Source organism: Squalius cephalus (assembly GCF_949319135.1).
Source record: "Squalius cephalus genome assembly, chromosome: 24".
Lineage (NCBI taxonomy): Eukaryota > Metazoa > Chordata > Actinopteri > Cypriniformes > Leuciscidae > Squalius > Squalius cephalus.
In genome coordinates this window covers 4897256-4912307 of record NC_137145.1, presented here as the reverse complement: position 1 = coordinate 4912307, position 15052 = coordinate 4897256, and the positions used below count along the sequence as shown (strand labels likewise).

At 35.1% G+C, this 15052-nt stretch overlaps 1 protein-coding gene across 24 annotated transcripts in view; it reads left to right on the top strand.

Moving 5' to 3' along the window:
* The window catches only part of camk2b2 (calcium/calmodulin-dependent protein kinase (CaM kinase) II beta 2), a 74918-nt gene that overhangs the window by 33601 nt on the left and 26265 nt on the right, over positions 1 to 15052 (top strand). For 13 of the 24 annotated variants that reach the window (XM_079861283.1, XM_079861276.1, XM_079861286.1 and 10 more), the window contains exons 7-13: positions 516 to 618; positions 1686 to 1769; positions 3680 to 3774; positions 3853 to 3975; positions 4189 to 4272; positions 5259 to 5301; positions 10607 to 10687. In XM_079861283.1, the coding sequence (XP_079717409.1) occupies positions 516 to 618; positions 1686 to 1769; positions 3680 to 3774; positions 3853 to 3975; positions 4189 to 4272; positions 5259 to 5301; positions 10607 to 10687 (613 nt within the window). The remainder of the gene's footprint in view (positions 1 to 515; positions 619 to 1685; positions 1770 to 3679; positions 3775 to 3852; positions 3976 to 4188; positions 4273 to 5258; positions 5302 to 10606; positions 10688 to 15052) is intronic. The other 11 variants (XM_079861288.1, XM_079861289.1, XM_079861297.1 and 8 more) reach the window with 1 other exon arrangement.

The window sequence follows — 15052 nt, the reverse complement described above, 5'->3', positions numbered from 1 at the left end:
ACTGAATGTTTTTCATACTCTTTATGGGCAATGAATTTACATGACTTTTCCAGTCATTCGTGATCAAGAGAAAAAAAAGTTTTCTATACTCAAATAGCAGCTTCTGTGTGCTTAAATAATTTAGAGCTTGACTTAACTAGAAATATTTAGGCTATATTTGCTATAGAAATTTCCATGATTTAAGATTTAATATTTTTCCATTTTTTAATAATAAGCTCAAAGGTCATAGATGTCAAGTAGGAAGATCTCACATATGATTTTAAATGGAAAGCAGGGGTAATTAATCATGCTAATCAAACATGATTTTAAATTTTTTTTTAAGCTGAGTTGAAATCAATATGAAAATGCTTGTAGCGAACTTTACTGTTGACAGAACAGCTCTGCCCAGCACAGCTTATATTTTGTATATCTCGCGCACAGCTGTGGTTGTATGTTATATGTTAAGTGTTAAAAGGTGACGTGTATCAGATTTGGGTTCAGCAGTAATATGAGTGCGCACCTGATCTCCCCCCCAGCCGGAAAACCTGCTCTTGGCCAGTAAATGCAAGAACGCCGCCGTCAAGTTGGCCGACTTTGGCCTGGCCATTGAAGTACAAGGGGACCAGCAAGCCTGGTTTGGTACGTGGTCACTTTAAACTGAGTGTTCATCATTTGGCGAGACACTACAGGTGAATAGGGTAAAATTTTAAAATAATAGATATCATCATAAAACTTCCTCAGTTGATTACTTACACAAGTATATAAAAAAAAATTGTATCACAAGTTTTTGAAATTTTGTATGTTTAATTTTTGCAAACTAGGCATTATCTCATTCAATATGCGCGATTTTGCATATATTTTCAGTAGATAGATCTGAACATATGATAAAGCCAGGTGCTTTTTTCATTTAGTTTACACACAAGATGAAAAAAAGATTTCAGAGGGATTTCAGGATTTATGCAAATCAAAATATATTGTCCATAGCCTTAAAAAAAATCAATTTTCGTCATTTTTTTAAATTAAAATGTCACATAAATCAGGCCAGGAATGATTTATTAACAAATCCCTCTGAAAATATCTTCAGAATACTGCTAAGTGTATAACTGGAAAGTTTGGTGTACATAGGTGCTATATAGATGTTTGACAAAAAACTCATTTTGAGAAAACGGCATTTAAAGATTTAATAGCTCTAAATGAGATTTCATCATTAGCTTTAAATCCCCCTTTGGACATTCACGATTGGTTACTGATAGAAAGGAAATGCCCATATTTGGGTTACATAGCGTTGTGCAGGAGACTCAGAGACTCAGAGCTTTACAACGATACCGGTCATAACAGACTTCAGTAAACAGACGGATCTCGGCATGTCGCGTTGGAATGAACTTCTTGGTAAATTCGGGAGAAACTTTCTGCCGCAAGTAAACAAAATGTAATAAAATAAACATCTTAATGTATATTTTCAACGTTTTCTTTATAGCAGCTTGAAAGAACACATATTGAAGGAGTAAACTAGCCCAAAATCTCAAAACGGACCACTGCATGAAAAATCTATGTTTTTGCCTGCCGTGTCTCGCCTTAAATTTTTAGTTATTTCCCTGTACACTGTGATACCCAGATGGTTTTCTCAAACATCCAGACAGCATTGAGATGGAAAGAGTCTGTATGTTGCATTTTCAGATGTGTATTTTTTTTACTTTCGCACGCAGGGTTTGCTGGAACGCCAGGTTACCTTTCCCCAGAAGTGCTAAGAAAGGAGGCTTATGGGAAACCTGTGGACATTTGGGCATGTGGTGAGTCACACACTCCCTCCCGATAGAGTTTTTGCATCTATTTCTATCTTCTTTCTCGCTCGACACCCCACACGTATTCAGACGCATCAGCTCTCAGATGTGGAGAGCTCTTTCCGGCAGGTGTTGTCAAGAGGCTGTTGCCAAGCGCCGCTTTCACCACCGTCCTGTTTCACGTCCACTTTCTCTAGAGTATCTCTAGTTGAGCTGTTTAATTACTTTGCAGATCAGTGGGTGGGATGGTGTTGTTTTGTCTGTGGTTGGGAGTGATTCATTTCAACTAAGTGGTTTATTAGGACAGTTCGTATATCAATGAAGCAATTCACAGATTCACAGTCATTCTCAAAATGTAACACTTATTAGTAGTGTTGCACTATGTAGCATTGTTATATGTGTGTTTGTTGTCACAAAATAAATGTTGTTAATTAAAACTTTATCAATCTTGAACTGAATTTTAGTTTACATTTTATATAATATGGCTCTATATAAGTAAACAATATAGTTTACACTTAATATTTTTTGTATTTTATTTAATGTAATATATTTGCATTTTATTATTTTGAAGTTTTTAATTATGTATATTATATTATTTAAAAATAAATATATATATATATATTATTAAAAAATAAAATTAGACATCATTAAAAGCGTAACTGTTTTGACAACATTTGTCATTTTAGTTTATATTTATATTTTATTTTGTATAATTTATATAATATTATTTACATTTGATAAAATATTTGTTATATATAAATTTTTCTTGCTCTATATATATATTGTGTGTGTGTGCATATGTGTGTGTACTATTTCAACTCTTTCTCTCTGTATGTACTGCTATGCATAAGTTTAGACACCCATACTAAAGTTGACTAAAAAGAGGAATAAAAAATCATATTTTGGAAATTGAACTTAATGCCTTAATTTAAAAAATTAGGAAAAATCCAACCTTTAAGGACACCAATTTTCTTTGTGAATGAATAATGTATCGTAAATAAATAAATGTTCTTCCTTAAAATACAGGGTGCATAAGTTTGGACACCCCTATGTTAAATTCCCATAGAGGCAGGCAGATTTTTATTTTTAAGTATTTAAAAAAAAAAAAAATGTTAGGATACTATGCATCCTGATAAAGTTCCCTTGGCCTTTGGAATTAAAATAGCCCCACATCATCACATAGCCTTCACCATACCTAGAGATTGGCATGGTTTTATTTCAGTTGGCCTAATAGCTGGTTTGATTGGCATTGAGAGATGATCTTATGAAAAGTACCCTATGCCAATCTCTAGGTATGGTGAAGGCTATGTGATGATGTGGGGCTATTTTAATTCCAAAGGCCAAGGGAACTTTATCAGGATGCATAGTATCCTAAAAAAAAAAATGTAAAAAAATACTTAAAAATAAAAATCTGCCTGCCTCTATGGGAATTTAACATAGGGGTGTCCAAACTTATGCACCCGGTATTTTAAGGAAGAACATTTATTTATTTACGATACATTATTCATTCACAAAGAAAATTGTCTCTATATAGAAATATATTATTAAATAAATTAGACATCATGAAAAACACCATTGTTTTGATAACATTTGCCACTTAAGTATTTTTATATAATGTTTATAAATATTTGTTAAAATATATTTGGAAATATATATATATATTGCCCTTTAGGTTAAAATATTTGCCATTTTTGTTTATATTTATTATATTTTAATATAATTTATATAATATTATTTACATTTGTTAAAATATATTTGAAAAAAAATTATGTATTATTATTTTAATATCTCTCTCTCTCTCTCTCTCTCTCTCTCTCTCTCTCTCTCTCTCTCTCTCTATTAAATATACAATTTTATAATATAATTTAGAGAATTGCATAGAATCTGGTATTAGTGAAATGTCTATAATGTCATTGCAGGAGTCATCCTGTATATTCTGCTGGTGGGATATCCTCCATTTTGGGATGAAGACCAGCACAAGCTCTACCAACAGATCAAAGCCGGGGCTTATGATGTGAGTCCCCTTTTGGTCTCTATCATACAGTACAACTTGTGGAGTCAAAATATAACTGTGTTCCTATGTTTCCTGTAGTTTCCCTCCCCAGAATGGGACACGGTTACCCCTGAAGCCAAAAACCTCATCAATCAGATGTTGACCATCAATCCAGTCAAGAGAATCACGGCACAAGAGGCCCTTAAACACCCGTGGGTCTGTGTGAGTATTACCGGCCACCAACCAGAACAAAATACCAACACACACCAGAATACTCATGCTTAAAGTCAACATGACGCCCATATTACGTCTGAGATGTGGTATATTTCAAATAATGTGAATAGGATCCGTTTTAGTTTTTATATTAACTTTAAGACACAAAAGACATTATTCTTATAATTTGAGTCAATAAAATGATTCCTCTGTTTCTCACAGCAACGCTCCACTGTGGCGTCCATGATGCACAGACAGGAAACAGTCGAGTGCCTGAAGAAGTTCAACGCAAGAAGGAAACTCAAGGTCTGCTGATGTCTCTTCTTCAAAGTCACTATAGCTGAAACTAGGGGCCCTATCTTGCACCCAGCGCAATTGACTTTGTACACCTACGCATGTATCATTCCTATTTTGCACCCGACGCACAGCGGACTTTTCCCTCCACAGACGCACGTCGGTAAATTAGGGAATGAACTTGTGCACCCGGGGGCGGTTCAGCGAAAAGAGGAGGCATGTTCAGGCACAAACGTTCCCTGGTGCTATTTTGCAGTTTCAGAAAACAACTCCGCCACAGACCAGGAAAAACCTAGTCTAAAGTCAGAGGCGCGTTATTCAGATGATATTTTAAGGGTGCATGCTTGGTCATAATGTAGTGTGTGCACAACGCGCATACACTTTGCTTCTCTCATCTACACACAGCAGTTCACATTTTTGCAAATCATACATAATTACAAGGAAAAATATTACCACAGAGGGAAATCATTGTGGTGTCCATGAAGATGTGAAAAAAATAGGCATTTATAATCTAGCTTACACATTTACCCAAATTATTATACGCCTGTTTAACCGAAACAAATTTTTGGGTAACTAACCAATTTGGGTGGGTTTCTCCCATCCCCAATGTCACTTCTCTGTGTTTTACGGCCCTGACGAGAACGTCGGTCTCCTCGGCTGTGAGCCGCTCCTGGTGCGCACCTGGCAAATCCGCCGTTATAATAGCAATCCGCCATGGAACAAGCGCGCCTGCTCTTAAAGGGAATGTGAGATGTCGCTCTGATTGGTTTATTTCACGTTACGCCCAAACCACACCTATGAGTAATGAAGCTACTTCAGACCAACCCATTTAGATTTGTGTGATTTCCGAGATCCGCCCACAAAGTTACTTGCGTTTCGCGCTTGATACTTGCGTTTCAGATTGTTAAAATAGGGCCCTAGATGTATTTCATCTGTATATGTCTGAAAACCACCGCTTGATTCTTCTGTTTACATTACTGTCTCTTTCTCGCATCTAGGGTGCAATTCTGACCACCATGCTGGTGTCACGCAACTTCTCAGGTAAGTTCACATCTAGACATTATGTACTTAATCACTAGACCAACTGTTGCATAGGCATAGTGCCCAAAAAAGACAAAACCAAAGTCCTGCACAATCACTCGACCAACCCGGACTGCGCTCGCTGAACTATTTGACTTCTTAAAGTAGAGGAATAAAAAATTACAAATCAATAAATGAATCTGACTTCTATTCTAAAAGCCTCAACACAAACTCTTATTAACAGTGTTGTTTTAGAATTATTTATATAATATTATAGTATATGTTAATATTTTTAATTAGCATTTCCTTTTATATTTTCACATTTCAATTTTAGTCATTTATTTGCTTTTTTTATTTTTTTATTTAGCTTTTATTTTATTTTTTAGTGTTAGTAATTTTAGTACTTAAGTAATTTAGTTATTTTAAGTAGTTGCCAAGGCAGCATTTCTAATTTTTGTGTTAGGATTTTAAGTAAAAATTTTGCTTCTAATATTTTTATTATATTTTATTTCAGCTTTATTCCCACCCCAATTTTGTTAATAGTTTTAGTTAACAAAAACAAAACTGACTCTTAAAGGAATTGTTCACCCCAAAATGAAAATTGTGATCACACCAAACTCATATGACTCTTTATTTTTAGTTTAATGCATATAATTATGCAATTTTCATATGATTCAAGTGAATGGTGACTAGCAGATCTAATGATTACAAAACATAAAATGAATCCATGCCATTTGTTTGCTATATTTCACATCTTCTGAAGCCAACTGATAGCTTTGTGTAAGAGTAAAAGCTTTGTTCCATGTCTTCAGAAGTAATATAGTGTAGAGTGTATATACAATATAATGGACAAGTAAAATGGGGCTTTTATTGTGCTTTTTGGATGGTCATAACCATTCACTTTTATCATGTAAAAATCAACATTCTGTTTGACATTTTTTTTATGCGACGGAGGAAAGGAAATCATTCCTCATTTTGGAAAGACATAAGGGTGAGCAAATGATGACTGAGTTGTCATTTTTGGGTGTACTATCCCTTTAAATTATCTACTTAAGTATTTATGCTATTAATAAATCCCGCCTTGTGGTTTGAGGCATCAGACACTTCAGTACAAAAGGAAATCTCGCAGCTAAGGGAACGATACGCAGTTTCTTATCCGACTGTTGGATTTGGAGAGCAGCTGGACGTTCAGAGTCGGGCCGAGTCCTGACAGATTGATTCAGAGACGTGTGGTTCTGTAGGAAGTGCGTGGCGATTGTGAGCAGCGGGCCTCGTATTTGAGATGTTTGTATCTGTGCCAAATGCTGCTTGTGATAACTGGCGTTTATAATAACATGTGATTTATATCTGCTGTAATGAAGCATCTGCTCTCTCACTTCCCGACACACACACACACACACACACTCTCCCTCGCTCGCACTTCAACAGCAGGCTGGTGGGCGGAAGCGACAGTGTTCCTGTTTGAGGAGTGTTTTAGATGGCCACTCTCTCTCTCTCTCTCTCTCTCTCTCTCTCTCTCTCTCTCTCTCTCTCTCTCTCTCTCTCTCTCTCTCTCTCTCTCTCTCTCTCTCTCTCTCTCTCTCTCTCTCTCTCTCTCTCTCTCTCTCTCTCTCTCTCTCTCTCTCTCTTTCTTGCTCTCTCCATCAGAGGCTCGTCACCCGTCCTCTCTCTCCTCTCATTACTGTAATTACCTCATCCCGCGGGGTGACTCAGTGGTAGAGGAGGCGTGGGAGTGTCCGAGCGTCACTCCACACACTTGCCCTCATATGTCATTCCCTTATCCTTTATTCGGCCTTTGATGGGGACATAAATTTTTTATATATATGTATATATATATATATATATATATATATATATATATGTGTATATATATATATATATATATATATATATATGTGTATATATATATATATATATATATATATATATATATATATATATATATATATATGTGTGTGTGCCCCTTATTCTGTCTTTTTTTGGGGGGAGAAATTGAAAAAATGTAATCATCACAAAAGTCATAAATAAATCTGCCTTGGCTATTTTATAGTAGAAAAAAATAGTAGAGAAATTGTCTTTGATTAAAGAAACAATTTGGACATTTTTATTTATGTATATATATATATATGTATATATATATATATATATATATATATATATATATATATATATATATATATATATATATATATATATATATATATATACACACACACACACACACGTACGTACATACATCATTTTATATAATTATTTTATATATATATATATAATTTTTTTATTTTTTTAATATATATATGCTGTCAATTGATTAAAAAATTTAATAATTAATCGTGCTTAATCGCACCTAATATTTTAAAGTTTTAAAATATTTTGATATTGTAGTAATTTCACATTTAATCTCCAAATTAATGTAGAAACAACATAAAGACAGTAGCCTATATTTTAAATATTTGTTTAATGGCATCTTTTAATGAAAGAAAGCCAGAATCACTGATAACAATAGTGCTACTAATTAATGAAATAATTATTTTCTAAATTTTTGCCATTAATTATAGGCATTTAGATATCAAACACTTCATAGTCGTCACTGCATGAATTTTAAATTAAATATAGATTAATCCTTACAGCTACAAAAGTTATTATTAAAGCTAAAAAAAGAGCAGTGAGTGATTTTCTGTTTCATTTGTTCTTTGATAACATTAATGACAGGTTTATTAGGCTGCTGTCACAAAGTTTAACTCATTTAATTGTGCTTGTGAGGATACTCGACAGACGGGCATTTTGTCACAGACGCGCACCAGTAATGCACTGCGTTCTCTTCGTGTCTTATTGCACTTTAATGGTTTAAAAGCACTTGTGTGAATAAGAGCGTGATCATATAATGTAACGCTTGCCAAAGGATGACAGGAAAAAACAGATGCTGTGTTAATTGTGTTAATTTTGACAGCCCTAATTATATTATATTATATTATATTATATTATATTATATTATATTATATTATATTATATTATATTATATTATATTATATTATATTATATTATTATTTACTTCATAATAATATAATACAATTCATTAATAATAATATTATTATTATATGTCGGTATTATATCTACTGTATAGATTTTTTGTTTTCTACTATGAAATTGCCACGTCTAGTTAAGCCAGTTATTGACAACAAATGTTACTTGGCACCTATTCTTTGGTACTTTCTTTTCATGTTTTATTTTTTTTATTTAAAATATTTAGCGCAGATTTTTTTTTTAGGTGTATTTTTAACTACAAGTCAAACAAGTTAGCAAGTCGGTTTTAATTCAGCAACTTCTCTGAAGCACACAACCCATTAGATTTGATTCAAACCAATAACTCAGCGAGTCGTCTTGACTGAATCAGTAAAAGAACCAGCTCATAAAAAGTCATTTGTTCATGAATCCGACTGTGCTGTTTACGGGATAAGATTATGGATTAATCTTCATCTCTTGTTTACCTCCTCTCTGTCACTTATTTCCCTCTGTATTTCTACTTTCTTCTCACAACACCAAAACTCCAACCCCCAAATAAATGCTTTGCCGTGGCGTAGATCGGCGCTGGCATAAGTGGCGTTTATTCCCCGCTGATAGGAGAGAGTGGCTCCCCGAAGAGAGCTTGACAAGAAAATGAGCCTTTTCTTTATTCCAGAATGACAGGGGAAAACTCATTATATGATTACTACTGTAATGGACTCTCAAAATCCCTCTCTGGTTGCAGACAGCAGCTTGTGTTTCCAGCTAACTCTCTCCACGCTAACACACTGTTCTATCCTCTAGTTTCTCTCTCAATGCCTACAGCAGTGGTTCTCAACTGGTGTGCCGTGACCTAAAAATGTATCTAACTGCTAACGTCAAAGGCCTTATGTCTGTGGTATTTTGGTGTTAATTTGTCTGTCACTTGGCAGAAGATCATTTTCAGCGCATTTGGTATTAATGTTTTACGTCAACTCAGGGTTTGATCTTATGATTTACTCTTCAGCGCGTGTGCCTGAAAGTGTGACATCTGCAGCGACCGGCCAATCAGCAATCTCACAAAACATGCAGAGCATCAGTTTGATTCAATTGCATGGAAATATCTGGCTGTATTAATGCAAGTGAATCAACTACATTTATTTAATTAAATTATATAGGTTTACAAAGAGTGGAAGTTAAAGTGGTTTAAAATCTTTATATATTTTAAAGCTTGTATTTATATGTATGCATATATGTTAATATTAATATTTTAAAAAAAGTTTAATATTAATTGTCCAAATATATTTGCTATATTGCATCAGATAAATGTCACTTTGCCCACAGCTGATTGGCCCAGGTTTGGTTTGCAATCTCTCACCCATAAGGGTGTGAGTAGTTGGGTAGACAGTGAATCGTTTCAATCATGGGTCGATTCAGGACTTTTTTGGTGCAAATGTCGATTAATGCTTTCATTTTGTTTCTTTTTACGTACATTCATAGTGAGGGTGTTCAATATGACCAAAAACTTAATTTTATTTCACAATATATGTAATGATATGGTTATTTTTTGCTGGAAATAGAGTTGTTATGGTTAGGTTGTTACTTTAGATGCCAATTCTTGATACCAATTTCAATACCGCAGCAAAAGTTAATACTTGCCTAATGTTAAGTAAAAAGCTTTCAATTAAAAGCAATTATTGAAGTAAACCAGTAATCAGTCAGTATCAATATAAGAACAATTAAACAAATGACAAGCAGAAAAATTTAATAAGTAGTAGTAGTAGTGAGAAAAGCTACAGAAATGTAATAAATTAATAAATGTAAAATAAAACACTGCCTAGACTTCACTGTATTAAACTTATATTGATCTTATTAAAACTAAAACATTTATTCAGTCAGTTAATAGTGAAGTAGAATAATACTTCACAGAATCGTAATTAACTAAATTTTTAGCACTTTGAATCAATTATTGATTGAAAGGAGCAATTCATGATTCAAAAATCCATGTTTCAAGATCTATGCATATGCATCAGCAGGATTTGTAATCGATGCATCGAGAAAACAAGTGAATCGCTTTACTTAGCCGGAATAAAACCTTTTCCAGACGGTTATATGTGTAGCCTAAGAAAAAAGAAAAAAAAAAAAAATGCAGCTTTTTGAACCTGAAAAAACGAATGGAAAACTTACCTGGGTAGCCACTAAATCTGGCCTTCTGAGATAAGCTTTTTTGGGGGGGGTTACTTTTGAGCATTACGCAATATTGATTCAGTGTTGGCAAAACCAGTTGAGAAGCAGTGGTCTATGGCACGATGGGCATATGTGTGTGTCTGTGTGTGTGTGGCAGTGGGCAGGCAGACCACGGCTCCTTCCTCAGTGTCTGCGGCCGCCGCTGCGGCAGGGACCACCGCCGGTCTGGTGGAACAAGGTAGCCCTCGTCACATCCATCCATCCATCCATCCATCTTCTCATGACTCATATTCAGCATGGAGCTTGGAGCATGTCACGGTTACAGCGGTCTCGTGTTCAGCACTGCGGACGCCACTGGCTGACTTTGGGAATGGCCATTAGATCTCTCCTTCTTTATTCCTTCATTTCTCTCTCCTTGTCCTCTCCATCTCTCTGTTTTGCAGGCTTCATGAAGCCCCGTTCACACTGACTGCGGGTCACACTTCGTGTAGCTGTACCGTTGATTGTAGTGGGCGTTTGTTCTGCCCTGGGCTGTGCAAACAGCCATTGTTTGTAAAAAATCTCATCGCAAATGAAGCAGCTGAAAAATTAGAGTTCAGGAGAGGAACGTTTTTTTTAATCGCAGCAGTGAATAATGCATCACAAGATGCACGATTATAAATGCATGAAACAGAATCGTTTAGAATGCACAGTTTCTGACACAGTTTGTATTAGATCAACTGGTAGAGAAAGAATAAGAAATGTTTCTTGAGAAGCAAATCAGCTTATTAGAATGACACTGAAGACTGGAGAAATGATGCTGAAAATTCAGCTTTGCATCAGGAATAAATGATATTTTAAAATATATTCATATAGCAAACGGTTATTTTAAATTGTAAAAAAAAAAAAAAAAAAAAAATCACAATATAACTGTTTTTACTATATTTTTTTATCAAATAAATGCAGCCTTGGTGAGTATAAGAGACTTATTTCAAAATCATTAAAAGATCTTATCGACCTCAAACTTTTGAACATTAGTGTACCTGAAGTTATTTTGGATAAAATGCAAATCTAAATGCATTTGGATCGTGTAAAACAGTGAAATTACTCACTTCTATTAGTGGTTGCTGCTCTATTTGCGTGAAGGAAATATAACTGTAACACTTTACCTAAAGCCTTTATGTATAATTCATTATAAAAGTATTTTGAATGCATTAAATATGCCTTGTTGCATCGGCAATAGTTTCTGCTCAAACCATCTGCTATTAATAAAAATGAAAAATTCCTCATAATTTTGTTGATGAATCACTATCAGTGTGAACGGCTCACAAAATCATCTTTTCTCTCCTCTGCTGGAAAAGCCAGATCATATTAGTTTTAAGCAGTCAAGTTTTTGTTTTTTGACTGCGGGTTTTTGCTGATCTAAAATTTGCTGATCTAAAACTGTTTGGCCAAGATGTTCTACCAGATCAAAACCACGACCCACTAACCATCTAGACCAGCATATGTTAAACTTAGAACAACATGTTTCCCCACGGCCAGACTTTTTATTATATGCATTATCGTCTTGTTGAAGCTGAACTTTCAAAACCAAAAAATGATGGTTACTATAGTTAAACCATGGTAACCACAAATTAAACATGGTTTTGCTGCACTAACCATAGTTTAACCATGGAATTTGTTATACAAGTGGTATCAATCTACCAAAAAACAATGGTTACTCCACTCTTACCACAATAAAACCATGGTTAATTTTCATATGCGTATGAATAGAAGTGAGTGGAGTGCGGAGACTGCAGATTCAGATGTAAAGTGACAAGTGTAATGTGCAGGTAAATCTGAAAAGAAGTATCGCAGCAGAATTAGATTTAAAGTGGCATTTCAGGAGCTGGTTTTAGCTGGATTTTCCAACAGGGTCCATCTATCTCTTATTTCTTTTTTTTGCACTCTCTCTCTCTCTCTCTCTCTCCATCCATCCATGTGCAATCTGTCATCCTTCAGTCGTGTCCTTCCTCTTCTTCCCTTGGGTTTCTTTTGTGTGTCAGATCTCTTGATTATAGGTTTCTCTCTCTTTCTCTTGCCTGATGACTGAACGTTGCACGAGAGCGCACGCATGTCTTGTGATGCAGGAGAAGCCTGATGTCATCCGATCCGAGTGCATGCGTCTCAAACCTGTGTGTTCGGGAAAGGGGGTTCAATGTCCTTTCAGCATTCGATTATAGGACACTTTTACTCCAGCATCTATGCAGCAAGTTTTCAGCGATGGTTAAAGGAATATTAGCTTATTTTGAGTTTAATGTCTGTGGACTGCTGTTGATTGCCACAGATAACTTTTTGCTTTTATTTGTAAATTTAAATTTTCACTGAGCTCCTAAAGCAGGGTTTTCCCAATCCGGTCCTTGAGTTTACCTCTAACCCTGATCAAACACACCTGGACAAGCTAGTCAAGGTCTACAGACTTCCAGGTGAGTTTGAACAGGATTTGAGGGAATCTCTGCTGGGCGTTTGTCCTCCAGGACCGGATTTGGGGAACCCTGCCCTAAAGGGATATGGTGATGGAAAAAAATATGAGATGTGAGGAGCAATTATGTCAATGACTTTGCGTTCTCTTGCAAATGTTTTGTGCTCCTCTGAGAAACTTGCCTCTGAGAAAGTTTATCTGGGGCACACATCAGTTTTGTGAGAGACAAAGATTCCTGGGCGAACACAATTTTTGTGAGGGAACACAATGCAATGCAATGCAAAAGTTACTCGGCGTGAGGGAATGCAAAGGTTTTGCTAGGGAACACAACGTGGCACGCAAAAGTTTTGTGAGGGAACGCAAAGTTTCTCGGGGGAATGCAAAAGTTTTGCACGGGAACATAAAAGCATTTGACATTTATTTTTTCTTCCCATCTCATATTTTTTCCATCACCATAAGGTCAGTTTAACGGCTCCATACATTTGAATTAAATATTTAAATTGATTTTTTTTTTTTTTTATGGAATTTTTATTTTTCAAAGTCAACAGCGGCAGATAAAATCCATATACATTATATTGAAATGAACCTGGAATACATGGTGCGTTTTCAAATTGGTCCATTTATACTTGAAATTCTTTGCAAGTTTTGAATTTAGTTTGGTTGAACAGCATGTGTAACACAACGGTTTACCCATAGTGCATTGCTTCACAATTTTAAAATAATTCCCAGCAGTCGGAATTATTCATTTTGATCATTTTTATCTTTTTTGTAGAAACTTTTTTCCCCCACAGATGCCCATCTCTCCGTCTCTGCTCCACGTCTTCACTGTGTGTGTGTGTGTGTGTGTGTGTCTCAGAGGTTTTAGGTGAATCGGGTTTATTGCCGCCTCTAGGTGTCACTGCAATTGTGTCATGGAGGAAAAGCCTTGATAATGGCACAACATGGCAAAGATAAAGATTTGAAACTCAAACCAAAGATGGAAAGTTAACCTTTGTTATATGGCAGTTAAGAAACACACATTTGAACCCCCTGCCCTCGTCCAGACAAACACACTCCTGATCATGAACCAGTACTGATCTCTCTCTCTTAATCTATTCTTTCTTAATCTCTCCTTCTCTCCATTCCTCTCTGCCTCTAACATTTGTGTCAAGGTAAGATTCTCGCTCTTTTTCTCTCTCTTTCTCAACCCTCCCTTCCACACAACACCTTCTTCTTATCTGCACGGATTAATAAAGTCGGCGACTTTAGCTCCATAGAAACGCTAAGAATATATATTTCATCTTGTCAAGGCGGCAAAGATTTAAAGTTCACACAGGATTTGCTGGCTCCATTTCATTTGATTTCATTTTAGTGATGTAAAGTTGTCAATTACAGTTTTTATTCACTTTGACAAACTTTAACATCCACACTTGTGGCAGGAATAGCATTTTATGGTAACAGGTGTTCGCCACCTCATGAAGCAAAAGTTTGAACGTATCATGCTTAAACTGCACTGTGTGTGTGTGTGTGTGTGTGTGTGTGTGTGTGTGTTTGTGGGTTTATTTAGCTGTACTTTGGAGATACAGTAAGTGTCCCAGAAGTGAACTAAATTTGGCTAAACCTACCTTTGGGAGGTTATTAAAATGATTTATAAATAAAGTGAATAATATACATTACCAATCAAATGGTAATAATATGGTAACATAAGTTTGTTGTACTTTTATTCAGCAAGGATGCATAAAATTGATAGAAAGTCACAGTAAAATTGCTTAATATTTCTATTTCAAAGAAATTTTAAACTTTCTGTTCACCAAATAATCCTGACAATTGACACAGTTTCCACAGAAATATGAACTGTTTTCAACATTGATAGTAATAAGAAAGATTTCTTGAGCAGCTGAAGGATCATGTGACATTGAAGACTGGAGTAATTATACTGAAAATTCAGCTTTGATCACAGGAATAAATTACATTTTATATATTTGCATAGAAAAAAGTTATTTTAAAAAATAATAATATATTTTTTAAAATTGTCAAATTTTTTATCAAATAAATGCAGCCTTGGTGAGCAGATGAGACTTTTAAAAACATTAAAAAAATCTTACCGACCCCAAACTTTTGAACGGTAATGTAAAAAATGTCTAAAAATGGAAAAAACTTCTATTTTAGGAGTTGAATTAGAGT